Source organism: Tursiops truncatus, chromosome 3 (genome assembly GCF_011762595.2).
Source record: "Tursiops truncatus isolate mTurTru1 chromosome 3, mTurTru1.mat.Y, whole genome shotgun sequence".
NCBI classification, from domain to species: Eukaryota; Metazoa; Chordata; class Mammalia; order Artiodactyla; family Delphinidae; genus Tursiops; species Tursiops truncatus.
The window spans coordinates 125,182,374-125,195,923 of record NC_047036.1 but is presented as its reverse complement, the minus strand read 5'-3'; the positions used below and the strand labels follow the sequence as shown (position 1 = coordinate 125,195,923).

At 54.4% G+C, this 13,550-nt stretch overlaps 1 protein-coding gene and 1 pseudogene across 5 annotated transcripts in view; one reads left to right on the top strand and one right to left on the bottom strand.

Annotated features, from left to right (window-relative positions):
- Nucleotides 1-3,104, bottom strand: part of LOC109548223 (uncharacterized) — a 32,706-nt pseudogene extending 29,602 nt beyond the window's left edge.
- IL17B (interleukin 17B) overlaps nucleotides 1-13,550 on the top strand; it is a 67,619-nt gene that overhangs the window by 35,863 nt on the left and 18,206 nt on the right. For 3 of the 5 annotated variants that reach the window (XM_073801871.1, XM_073801869.1, XM_073801870.1), the window contains exons 4-6: nucleotides 116-183; nucleotides 358-9,531; nucleotides 10,784-12,534. In XM_073801871.1, coding sequence (XP_073657972.1) covers nucleotides 9,074-9,531; nucleotides 10,784-11,015 — 690 coding nt within the window. In that variant the 5' untranslated portion in view covers nucleotides 116-183; nucleotides 358-9,073 and the 3' untranslated portion in view covers nucleotides 11,016-12,534. The remainder of the gene's footprint in view (nucleotides 1-115; nucleotides 184-357; nucleotides 9,532-10,783; nucleotides 12,535-13,550) is intronic. The other 2 variants (XM_019924690.3, XM_033853390.2) reach the window with 2 other exon arrangements.

Sequence of the window (13,550 nt, the reverse complement as noted above, 5' to 3'; positions counted from 1 at the left end):
AGGCTCTTCATTGCCCCTACCTTGAAGGCCACAGCTCCTAGAAACTTACCGAGCCTCTCAGACAAGATATTTAAACCACCACCTGGGGCAGCTTCTCAATATTGTCTCCCAACAGGTTCAGGCCACAGAGACAAGCTTCTGCAGGGAGGCCTGGGTTGAGGTTCACTGCAGCTCTAAGAGCCTGTAAGTTTTTAAAGAGGCTGTTTTCCAGTGGGGGAGGCAGGGTGGGGATGGAGGCCTTGGCTGTGGCCATAAGGGCTCCTTGCTGACATGTGAGGTGATGCGTCTTGGAGTCGCTGCCTGTCCCCCAAGTGGTGGGTAGTGAGTAGCCTCAGGGTTTCTCTGTTCTCTCTGCAGGTCCTGCTCTGGTCGCAGTGGGGGCCCAGGCTCCTGAGCCAGGCGCTGAGAAGCACGTGTGAATAAGGCATGTCCGCTGCCTGCAAGAAGCTTCCACCTGGTGACTCTTCCAAAAAAAAACATTAATACAAAACATGCACGTGCAAGACCGTAGCCGCAAATTCGCAGTCACGCAGATATACACCAAAACCAGCACAATAAAAACAGCGCTATCTGAGCCAATAGCTGAAGCCAATAGGTAAGTCAGCCTTTGGTAAGTACCATCCGTTATTAGCTGTGTTGGGGGAGCAGGCCTTTGAACCCAAGCTGCAGGGGAAGTGTCCCCCCTCCCAGGACTCCTCTCCCATAAACAGCCAGGAGACACCACCCCCTTTTCCCCTCATCCTCCACAGCACAAGCTCTTCTTCCTCCGGGGTCTGGGCTCTGGGGGTCTGAAGAGAACATTTCTCATGTTGTACCCTTTTCCTGCTTCCGCTGGAGGACGGGGCTTCCCACCCAAAATATATGCAGACCCACCCAGCAAGAGGAGGGGCTGACAGCTTGTGGGGGAAGATCAGAACTCTGGATCTTGTAAGTTCAGACGTCCTGTAAACTCTGACCAGAGTATAAACATCCCCCGGGACTGAGGGGAGGATGTGTTGGTGGGCAGGGGGCCCGGCGCCTCCATCTGCCCTGGGGACAGGCTGTTTATTCCACATCCCTCACGGGCCCCCTTGGGCTCCTTCCTGTCTAGGTCTGGGCAAGTAGAGGCAGGCAGGACAGCCCCACATGGGGCCTGAGGCCTTGGACGTAAGATTCGACCTCTCAGGGCTGGAAGGGAACTTTCGAAGCTCGCCAAGCTCAACTCTCTCTTCTTTTTGCATCTCCCTCACAGCTGGTCTTCTGGCCTCTGCTAAAACACCTTGGCTAATGGGGAGCTCAGGGCAGTCCATTCTATTACTGGCACTCTGGCAGCTGGAAAGTGTTCGAAAAAAGTTGTTCTAGAATTGTTCAGTGTGAGCTGATTGAGCACAGCTAAGAATAATGTGTACAATGAGATAATAGCAGGGCCATTCCCTGAGCCCACACTGTGCCAGGTGCTTTATGTACATTATCCCATTAAATTCTCCTTCCTCTCGAGGAGGACACATAGGCTCAGAAAAGTTAGGCCACCTGCCCAAGGTGACCCAGCAGTTTTGTGGAGGGGCTGGGGTTCAGTTGCTTTAGTTCAGAGTGTGTGCTTTATATATTAGCCTATACTGGTTTTTCACAATCCAAAAGCAAAAATAGCACACGTAACACAAAAACACCATACAACAAACACAGTCACACACAAACCAACCACATTACAATAAAAGCAGCCCAAAGTGGCCAAATCTTAAGTACCCTTTGTATGCCAGGAAAATCATAATTTTTATGATAAGGCCACTTTAACAACCCTAGGAGGAAACTGAGGCTCATTGAAGTTAGGAAGAATGGATGTGGCCACATTAGAAGGGGCAGAGCACGTGTCCAAGCATCACTTCTGAAGTCTGCAGTCTCCCTCTACACCATAGTGCATGATAGGAAGGCACTGTAGCATAACGAAAGAGAAAACTTGTATCATTATTATTATTATGTTCAACATCGAGAGCTTTAAAAAGCGGGATGTGCATCCTCAGAGATGAATGATCTCCCTACACTGGACGTGTCTAGCAAAGATGCTTTAGAAAAGGTTCCTACACAAGATATTCCCCAGCGTCAATCCGCGACCCAGAGACACAAACTTGGTGTTCTCGAGGCTGGATGCTGGGTGGCAGGGAGGCCTCGGACACCCAGCCCCAGAGCACAAGCCCACCCATTGCAGTCCTCCTCAACTCGCATTTCCTTGACTGCTCCCCTGGGGGAGGAGGTGTTGGCGCCTGGCCTGGGCAGAGGGTCATGTGGATGCGGCGGACCCTCTGCACATCCAGTGGCCGCCCATTCACCCAGGCCTTGCCCTTTTTGAGAACTGGGAGCTCTCTGGCTGGGTCTGTTCCCACCAACAGCGTTCCCATCCAGGGAGCTTAAAATAGTGCCTCTTGGCTGGGGCTCTGGAGTGAGCAGTGAGGGAGGCATTTGTGCAAATATGGGCCTGGGAGAAGGACTCCTACCCCAAGGGGGTGGGGGTGGGGTGGGGTGGGCAGTGCGGCAGGAGAGCCAAGACCTCCAGTGGAGGATGCGCCCTCCTGGCCACAGCCCCCCTCCATATAGCAGTAGAGGCGCCTGCTAGTCTCCTCCTGCCTCCCCGACCTTACTGGGTCCACTTGGGCAAATCTCTACACCGAATCCCGCAGGCCTTCCTGGCCCAGCCGAGGCTCCAGGGTGGGCCCACTGGGAACAGGGACCTCTACGTTCTTCTGCTGGTTCTATCCTTTTCCCCACCTCCTACCTAGGAACACTCTAGAAGCATCCTTTCGAAGGCCCAACTCAAAAGTTATTTTTAATACTCACAGTAACAATTGCAGCTGCCACTAATTGAGGGCTTACTTTTGTCAAGTGCTCTGCTAAGTGCTTTAACATGCATTGTCTTTGGTCCCAACGACCATCCACTGAGAGCCAAGTTACCATTATCTCCACTGTGCAGAAGAAACTAAGGCTCAGAGAAGTCAAGTAACTTTCCCAAGGTCACACAGCTCTGAATTGGCAGAGGCAGGATTAAAACTCAGGTCTGTCAACCTCTGGAGTCTGAACTCTTACCTCCTGAGCTGCACCTCCTCCTCCAGGTCCCCGCTGCTCTGGGCTCCCATGCTCCATCCCAGCATTATCACCCTGTATCACATACATACGGCTGTTTTGATTCAATGCATCAAGTATTTAGTGAATGCCTACTGTGTGCCAGGAACATTGCTGGGTGCCATGCCCACACCCTGGGAGCTCTCAGATCCTCTTGGAGGACTCTAGTTTGGGCTTGGGCTCAGTGACCTCCCTGACATGCAGGATCTGGTTTGAAGATGTCAGGGTGAGGTTGAGGCAAGCACAGATCCTCCTTGATGATCAGCTGCCTCCTTCCTGGACATTCCTGCCTCCTTCCTGGCTGGGATGCTCCTCTCCTTCCCGCACAGCAGGGAACAGCACGTGCAGGAATCAGACAAACTTGCTTTGAATGCTCTGTGACTTTGGGCTCTCTGAGCCTCAGTTTCCCCATCCATAGATTCGGGATAAAATTAGGACCTCACCACAAGGTGGTTGGAAGGATTTAATAAAACAATGCACATGAAGGACTTAGCACAGTGCCTGGTGGTCAGTAAGTAGAATTGTACAGCAGCTATTATTGCTAATTGTTTCTTTCTGAAAATTACGGTGTCCAGGTGCCAGATGCTTAGGGCCTAGCACGTGGTAGGTGCTCCAAGTGAAGGGAATCACTGACACAGCAGACAGAAGCCCCCAACCCTCCCCACCTCTGCCCCCTCACTCTTGGCTGGTTGTGCTGTTCCTGATCTGATGTGGAAGTTGTCCCGGACACTGGTCCTCATCAACAGTAGGGTTACTTGGGCAGCCGGGGGCAGGCAAAGGACTTTTACTTACCTGGTTCCCTCGATTTCAGCCCAGGGTCCATTCTAGGGAAAAGGGGTGGCTGGCACGGAAGTTCTGCCAGGGTTTGCCTGCTCCTTGGAGGTGTCTGGCTTTCTGGTGGCGCCACCTGGTGGTGAGTACAGAACTGCTCCTAGCTGGGCGGCAGCTCACGGACCTGGTGGCTCTGAGTACGACCATTCCCTGACACTCACCCTCCAGCCCATCCACCCCTTTCCTCATTCCCCTGTGTTGACCACCTTCTGTGAGAAAAGACCTAAGGACCCCAACTCTGCTGTGGGGCAGAGACCCCTGAAGCCCAAGTGCCCATGCCTCCCTCAGGCCTGGCTCTGACCTGAGGGGTAGGGTCTCTACGTGGTTGGCCAGGGTTCACCCTCAGGATATCCTTCAGGGCTGATGACCTCTCAGTGGTTTCTATAAACCAAGGCTGGAAGAATGGGCCTCCTTCCTGGCCTGAGATGGCCCAGGAATGGGAAACCCAGTGATGGTCCCTGGGCCCATCCTTGACTCCCCACTGTACCTGCTTGGGTACACACAGATCCCCCTCCACATTGAGGGAGCTCTGGGACTCCCAGAGGGACTGGCCTGGCTCCTAGGTTCCCACATAAGCAGCCAAGAGGCCTAGCCCAGCCCAGAGCTGTATGTATAAAGTTTGGAGAAAACTAGTAAGAATTAGAAGACTGAATTGTGCTCAGACCAGCCTTACCCCGCCTTGCACCCACATGCTGTGTGAGCTTGGGTAAGACCCGTCCCTCCCTGGGCCTTGGTCTCCTTGTGGTAGAATGGCGGTGGGGCAGGGAATGAGCTAGGGGATGGGTGAGGACCCCTATAGCTCCCAGACTGGGGCCTTGTTAAGGTGCAAATTCCTGGGCCCGCCCCATCAGAACTCTGGGCCCAGCACCCTGGAATCTACGTGAAGTTGGAAGCTGAGGCGGCCAAGTCCTGTCTTCGGGAGACGGAAGCCAGCAGTGTGTGTCGCCAGCAGGTAAGGAGAGTGTGATGCTTTCAGGGGTCCTGAGAAGCAGAGGAACCCCCTAGCAGCCCAATCCCCATCTTTTAATTTCTCCACCGTTCTGTGGATGCAGGGATGTGTCCCCCCCAGCTGCGTGTCTGTTGGACCCCAACGGCAGCAGCAGCAGAGGGACAGCAAGGAGGCTGCACAGGTTACAGCCAGGTTGCCCCCATCCTTCGCCCCCTCGTGCTGGCTGTTTCACTTGTTCAAAGGACAGTGGTGGTGGGGCTGGGACAGCCTGGGGTGGGACTGGGGGCCTTGTTACTTGAGGAAGTATTTTCAGAGTCCCCCTCCCTCTGGAGTTTCCAGTGGTAGAATAGAGCCCTGTCTAGTATTTGACCAAATATGGTGGTATCTCTCATGAGCTCGAGCCTCAGCCAGCTTCTCAGTTATGCTGTGGAAACCTGCCCCGGACAGATTAATCTTGTGACATTCAGGAGCGCCTTGCACCCTGCGTTCTTCCCTTGGTGATTCCTGTAAATGGCCAAGAGTGGCCCTGAGTAGGACGGTGCAGTCCTGGATGCCTGTTCACGGTGTCCCTCCCCTGTCCTCTTCACACCCCCTTCCACCCCCTCCTCCATCCCCCGGATGCCGGCGGGGCGGGGGGGGGGGGGGAGACTTGCTCGCTCACATTCAGCTGGGCTGCTCACTCAAGGGGAGAGATCCAGACCAGCAGCCCTGGTCCGTTCAGCCCATGATTCCAGGATGTGTAGACCCTGGGGTCACCTGAGCTCATGAAATTGTGGCCAGAGCCTGTGAAGCCCAGAAGTCTCTCAGCCATGAGGGTGGGCCCGAGGGGATAGAAAGGAGAGTTGGCTGAGCAATGAGAACCGTGCTTTGCTCTGATGCTAACGTTCCCAGTAACAATTATACAATTATTTTATAATGATAACATTCATAATAAACAGCTGTGTTTATTGAGCACATACTACGTGGCACTGTGCCAGTTGTTTAACATGGGTTCTTTCCCTTACTCCTCGTGGCAGCCCCGAGAGGTGGCTACTATGACATCCCCATCCTAGAGATGGGGGCACTGAGACTCAGAAAGATTTCAGGGAGAGATGGGCCAGGCCACTGTCGATTCCTGGGTACGACTCCCATTTTACAGAGAAGGAAACTGAGGCTGAGAGAGAATGGAAGTCACAAGCAGCCACACAGGGGCAGGCCCTTGGAGTGGAGACCTTCTCTACACGAGGGGTGGCGTTGCATCCGGAAGGCCAGGACAACCGGCCGTGAAGTCCTCACGAACCCGTGACTTGGCCTGCGTGAGAGCACACAGATTCAGAAACATGTTCATAGCAGGCCAGAATTGTGCAGAAAATATGCCAAGAAAAACAGAGTGGGGTGGTGGATAAAGCCCCACATGGGGACCAGATACGAACCCCAGCTCTGTCATCTCTCACTCATTGTATAATCCGAGACAAGTCCTTTCTTCACCCTGGCCCCAGTTTCCCCTCCTGTGAACTACCAGTGTACTGGGGCCACGGAGCTCACCTGAGGCTGGCTGAGGCCGGAGTGCCTGAGGCTGTTTCCCTGGGAGATGGGGCCTGTGTCCCACTCCTGGCTAGCTCTCTCTGAGAACATTTGATCTCCTGACCAACGGACAGCCTGTCCCTCCTCCACCCTTGCCCCCTTGCCATCCCCCAAACTAACGAAGCTGATTGTCTCAGGCGGCCCTGTGGGTGCTGGCTGGGCGGCCGGCCGCAGGCCACAGGCGGAGGTACCACCCGCCAGAGCCCCATCAGACACACAGGGCATTGTCCCTCAGTCAACAGCCCCTGGGCACCTCGTCCCAGCTCCTGGCCTGCCCCCACGCCCCTCACCGCCTGCCACTGCGCCAGGCCCAGCCAGCTGGGGGCCCAAGGCTCCCAGGCGATGACGAGCCCACCCACCCACTCCCCCGGCAACCCCCTGACGAGCTATAATTGCTTCGCGCCGTCCTGTTGCTGCCATTCTCCTGGCGGAGGCATCTGGGGTTCCAGGCGGGTGGCAGCTGCAGGCCGATCGCCTGGCTCACAGGATGGACTGGCCACACAACCTGGTACGTGACGATTCACCACTCCACCCCCATCCCTTTTTAGGGCCTGAATGTTTCGTTACTTCTTCTCTATTGATTAATAGCAGCCTCTGTTTGGCTTGGAATCTGCAGAGGTGAGTTCTCCCTCTGTCCTCTCCCCCAGGACACGAAGGAAACAGAGACGGGTCTCAGAGGCTGCAGCCATGGCCAGTAGCTCGGCTCCTGAGCTGTGCTCAGCCCCATGACACTGAAGCCCTTTCAGGCCAAAGGCATCTGGGGAGATCTTGGCCATCTCCGTTATCGTGGTTTTTCCAAAGAGCCTCTGGGTCCTGAGATCCAGGCTGTGTGACCCTGGGCAAGTCCTTCTGTTTCTCTGTTTCCCATCTATAAAGGGAGAGCCAGAGTTTAAGAACGCCATGTGAGAAGCTCCGATGAGAAAGCCTATTGTTAGGGAGACATTTTTCTGCAGCAGAATCTAGGACCAAAATGGAAGAATTCAGCCACTTGAATCTGTCATGGATTTTGTGCCAAGAAATGGTTCTGCCGAGAGGGGCTCTGCCGGAACTTGTTTCTAAGGGTCAAGACTGGCTGGGTAGATTGGCACGGGCCGTGTGGGTGGTAGGGTGAGGGATACAGGGCAGGTGGGAGCCTGGCTAGATTCAACGAGGAGATGAAATTCCCCCTAGAGGGTCCTCCCTTCTGACCAGCCCTGGCCCTCACCCAAGTCCTGGCCCTTCTCTCTCGGCTTCCTGAGGAGTCTGTGTTCTGCTGGGCTCCCAGGTCCTCTGCCGTGTGAGTGAGAGTCTTTCCTGATGCTCCCAGATGTGGATGGTCGGGTGAGGGTGGGCAAGGGGTCAGGCAGGCAGAGGGTCCGGGTGTGGACGAGGGGAGCAAAGCTGTCATGGAGGCCAACAGGGATCCTTGGCCATGACCTGCCCACCTCCCCAGCTGCATCTCCCAGCCGCTTCTTTCAGCCTCCTTTCAGCAAAGCTCTTAACCAACTGAAACTTCGTTTCACACTTTCCTTCCCCCACCCCATACAATTTTTAGGCTCCCTCTGCCCATATCTGCCTCTGTCTTATCCTTCAAACCTCACCAGACACGCCCCCTCCCCAGAAAGTCTTTGCAAGTCCACCCCACTGCCACAAGGCTAAGCGGGTGGCCCTGCTCTTCTCTAACCACACGCTGTGTGGTCCCATCCACACACTGCTGCTAGCGAGGCTTAGGTGCACGTTTTCTTGTTCGCCGTCTGTTTTCCTTGCCAGACTGTAAGCGACAGATGGGCAGGGATGGTGACAGGCATTCATTCACTCAGCAAATGTTTACTGAATACCTAAGTGCCCAGTACCGTGCAGACACAGGGGACGAGGCAGTGTGTGGGAACGGATACGATGCTGACCCTCATGGAGCCTGTGCTTGGTGTGGGCCCAACATATGAAAGAATCACATGTATGCACCGTAAGGCTACAGTCACGCAAGAGGCATCAGGTGTTGAGAGCCCAAGAAGGTCCACAGAGGCCTCCCTAAGGAAGTGGCACTGGAGCCAAGACCTGAAGGGTGAGAGGCAGGACTCTGCAGGGAACAGCCTGTGCAAGGTCCTTGTGCAGAAAGGAGCATGGGGAGAGGAAGGTTTGCGAGAAGGTCCGAGGCTGAAGCACGGGTGTGAGGGGCAGCCAGGAGTGATTTGAGGGAGGAGAACTCAGCAGAGGTCTGGCCTGGGCAGGTGATGTTAATAGGTTTGCATTTCAAACACCCATCCTTGGCCAGGGTGTGGAGAATTGATTGGAAGGAGACAGGGGAGGATGTGGGGTACCAGGTAGGAGGCTGGTTGAGCTGTCCAAGAAGGGGAGGCTGGTGGTACAGATAGTGAAGTGGATGGCTGGGGAGATTTTTTTTTTTTTTTTTTTTTTTGCGGTACGTGGGCCTCTCACTGTTGTGGCCTCTCCCGTTGCGGAGCACAGGCTCCAGATGCGCAGGCTCAGCGGCCATGGCTCACGGGCCCAGCCGCTCCGCGGCATGTGGGATCTTCCCGGACCGGGGCATGAACCCGTGTCCCCTGCATTGGCAGGCGGACTCTCATCCACTGCGCCACCAGGGAAGCCCTGGGGAGATTCTTAAGAGGTGCATCAGGACTTAGCGATGAGCGTGGTGCATACATGCATCTGTACACATGTGGTGGGCTGGTGGGACCAGGCCAGGGCATGACAGGTGAGGGTGGCCCCGCTAGAGGCCTTGCCTCTTCCTTTCCCCTTCCTTGGGCCCCAAATCTTAGCCCAGAGGGAGACCTGGCTCTCCCACCTTTGACCTGTGGCCTTCCTCCTCAGCTATTCCTTCTCACCATCTCCATCTTCCTGGGGCTGGGCCAGCCCAGGAACCCCAAAGGCAAGAGGAAGGGGCAAGGGCGGCCTGGGACCCTGGCCCCTGGGCCTCACCAGGTGCCGCTGGACCTCGTGTCCCAGGCAAAGCCATATGCCCGCATGGAGGAATATGAGAGGAACCTGGGGGAGATGGTGGCCCAGCTGAGGAACAGCTCCGAGCCGGCCAGGAGGAAGTGTGAGGTCAACCTGCAGCTGTGGCTGTCCAACAAGAGGAGCCTGTCGCCCTGGGGCTACAGGTAGGCCAGGCTGGGCAGCAGTGGGTAAGCTGTGTGTTGGGGGCTGGAGGGGATGCCTCGCCCACTCTCCCTGTCATTGTAGGAGCTAAGACCTTGGATTTGGAGGCCTGGGTTTGCATCCTGGCTCTGCCTTTTACTGGCTGTGTGGCTTTGGGCAAGTTGCTTAGCCTCTCTGAGCCTCAGATTCCTCAACTATAAGTGGAGGTGATAATAATATCTACTTCATAGGCTTGTTATTAAATGAGATATCCATGCAGGGCACTGCCGTTGTGTTCTCCAAGTCTCCAGTGAAGGGCCTGCAAGGCCTTCCCCAAATGTCACGTCCTCCAGCTCCGAGTGTCTTGTACACACCTCTAGTTACAGCACTTCCAGGCAGTACTGAGTTGGCTGCGTGCACATCTGTCTCTCACGCTAGACTGGGACCATCCCAGTGCCTGCATCAGAATCATCTAAGGATTCTCATGCCCCATTCAATCAAAATCTCCAGGGATGAGGCCCAGCAAGTGGCATTATCTACATCTCCACGTGGTTAGGATACACAGCTGGGCTTGGGAATCAAGACCTGCTGCCCCTAGGGGACACGAGTGGTGTCTTAACTTGGTTGTAGCTCCACTTCCCAGCACACCCCCTGGGCGCACAGAAGGGGCCATGTGTATATGTGGAGAATAAATAATGAAGCAAAGGACTGACCCTGAAGGGTCCTCACTCATGAACCCAGGCCAAAGATGTTTAGCCACACACCTTATGTCCTGAGACTCTAGAAGAGCATGTTCAATAGAGCTTTCTGTGACAGTGTAAAGTCCAATATGGTAGCCACTAGCCTCATGGAACTACTAAGCACTTGGCATGTGGCTAGTGTGACTGGGCAGCTAATTTTGATTATTTTAAGCTCAAACAGCCACATGTCGCTAGTGGCTCCCATACCTGGAATGTGGCAACTGGAAGGGTCCATAAAGCTCCTCCGAAGCTGGGCTTCTACTTTACTGTGCCCATGACTTTCTTGGGGATCTTAAGAGTATGCAAGTTCTGATTCAGGAGGTCTGGGGTAGGGAGAGATTCTGCATTTCTAACAAGCTCCCAGGTGATGCTGATGCTGCAGGTCCGCAAGCCCACTGCCTTTCCTCCAGCACGGCACGGTCTTGCTGTGCGATCAAAACCTGGGTTAGGAATGGCAGGGGCATCGGGGGTGGGCACTAATTTGTCTTTACCACAACCATCCTTCTGCCTTGTGCTCTCTCTTGCCTTCCCGCAGCATCAACCATGACCCTAGCCGCATTCCTGCAGACCTGCCGGAGGCACGGTGCCTATGTCTGGGCTGCGTGAACCCCTTCACCATGCAGGAGGACCGCAGCATGGTGAGCGTGCCCGTGTTCAGCCAGGTGCCTGTGCGTCGTCGCCTCTGCCCGCTGCCGCCACGCACCGGGCCCTGCCGCCAGCGCGCAGTCATGGAGACCATCGCCGTGGGCTGCACCTGCATCTTCTGAGACAGCCCTCCCTGCACCCCCGTGCCGAGCAAGGCAATGAAAAGTAAAGGCTGTCTTTTGGAAAGCAAGACTTTGGGTTTGCTCCTTGTGGCTCTGAAGCCAAAACCGGGTGGGAGGTAGATTTCGATCAATGTGAAGGAGGATTTTTCCATCACCCAGTGTTCTCCAGCGCTGAGATGGGTTATTACAAAAATATTGCATTTCATGTCTACCATTTAGGACAGTTACTTTCTTTAATTTGGGTTTATAAGCCTATATTTCAGCCACGTTATTGGAGCTTGGTTGGTATAAACCTATCTAGGAATGAACAAGAGTTGATTCTCCCCAGTTAAGTCAAGGGCCATTGCAAAGAGGCCCTTTAGAAGCAGTGAGCTCCCTGTCTCTGGAAGGGTCCAGCTAAGGCTGAGCCTCTCAAGAGTATTGTGGAGCGGATTCCTCCTTTGGGTAGAGTCGATGTTGTACATAGTCTCTTTCAACTCAGATTCTCTGCATGTCAGAGCTAGATCCAGAGAAGAGCCTTCAGGTTGCCAAAGAGCAGGGGTTTTTAACCTGGGCCAGTGAGCACCTAAATTTTCATGTGGGTATGTCTTTCTGGGCTGGAGACTCCTGGCTTTGAACAAACACTCGAGAGTTGAGAACATTAATGAAGATCATTCTTTCATCCAGCCTTATCCACAAGGGGATCTGGTTAGATGGTTTGCTCTATCAGTGGTTCTCAAACTATAGCTAGCACTGGAATCCCCCGAAGGGCTTGTTTAAATACAGATTGCTGGGCCCCACACACAGCGGTTCTGAGTCAGTAGGTTGGAGGCGGGGGGCTGAGACTTCGCCTTTCTAACGCAGTGGTTCCCAGGTGATGCTGACGCTGCTGGTATGGGGACCACGCTTTGAGAACTACTGGCTTATACCAAGACCCTTTGCTGATCAAAAAGGCAGCGTGGACTGACTTGCCCTAAAGCCCCTGCTGGCTCCTGACCCCTGGATGCTAATTCCAACCCCCTCTCCCATTAGCCCCTTGCAATTCAATCCTCCCCTGCCCTCCTAGCTCCTGCAGCAAATCCTAAGTCAGCTGTTCTAGGGGCTAAAAATACCTTCCCTCTCTGAAGACAGCTGAGGGGCTCCGGCTATTTTCTGAGGGTAAGGGCCAACAGCCAGCACAGGAATACTTTGCTCGGCTGCTCTAACTTCAGTGCCTGAAGCAGCTTTAGTTCTGAATGTTTTCAGGGTCTAATTCGTGAAAGGGCAGTGGTTTGGTATGTGCCTGTCTGGGCTGGCAAGTAACTTACCTTTTTTGGTATTGTTCTAGAGTGGATACTGGTTAAAATTACCCCAGGAAGCTTCGGCCTGGTTCCAGACACATGGAAAGTAGACTTCATGTGCCAGCGCGTGCGGATGCCTTCAGCAGCCGCTTCTCCTCCCTGGGGGGTTGCTCTTCTCTGAAGCCCCTGCAGCCTGCTCTCCAGGCCTTAAGACTTCAGCTGAACACAAGGGACCATGGCCTCCAAGGCCTTTTTGTGGGGTAAGGGCCTGGGAGCCCCCCGGGTGCCCAGGGCATAGGGATCGGGTGGGGAAGCTCCTCATCTGGGTGGTTCTGGCTGTCCTCCTCCTACCAGAGCATCAGACACACACAGATGCTCAACAAATGCCCGTTAGTTTTATGAGGATCTTGCCTTTTCCTCTTTCTGGGCTTCGGTTTTCTCATCTGTGAAACGAGCAGGTGGGATTTAGGGATCTCCAGTGTCTTTTCTGGTTTTATTATTCTGTGACTTAGGAGCTTGGCCTAGTGAGCTTGGGCTGGCAGCTGGCCCTTCCCAGTTCCGTGGTTTAAAGGCAGCAGCAGGGAGTTCAGGACCTTTGGAGAGGCAGGTCTACACTACCCCAGAACCTCATTTGCTCTAAGTGGATTTCATGTTTTCCACTGTCTGGTGAGAACCTCCCACTCCGTGAGAACAGAGGCCTCATTTAACTCCTTCAGTGTTGCATGTGCAACACCTAGCAAGTGCCCGGTGCAAAATAGGGGTGGCAGGGCTTGGTGAATGAATGAATGCATACATGCACAGAAGCCTCTAGAGGGAGCCCACGCTCTGCCCTTAGCTTTCCCTGTGGCTCCTTCAAAGGTGGGTCAGGAGCAAGGCATTCCTCTCTCCCTCACTATTCCTCACCCACCTCAAACTCTACCCTCCACAGCCCTCCTCCCCACAAAGTGCTGAAATTTTGCTTGGCTCACCTGCTCTAGGTGTGGAGTCTAGGGGTGAAGCGTTAAAAGTCTACTGTGTTGCACCCGGGACTACTGAGGTGGTGTGGTCTCTTTCCTGTTTTGTTTGGCAGATCATAGAGCTCTCTCTGTCTTTGCAAGTGCTCTGTCTTCTCCCAGAGAGCTGTGGGCCCTTGGGGGCTTCTTTCCTGGCCTGAGAAGGCTAGGGTGGCCCTGGTGCCAAGGCTTCCTGCTGGTTCCCATGCTCCCTTCTGATGCCTTCAGGAATCTCTGGCCTTTCCTTGTAGGCAGAGAGGCGGTGGGATCCAGCTCTCAGGTTT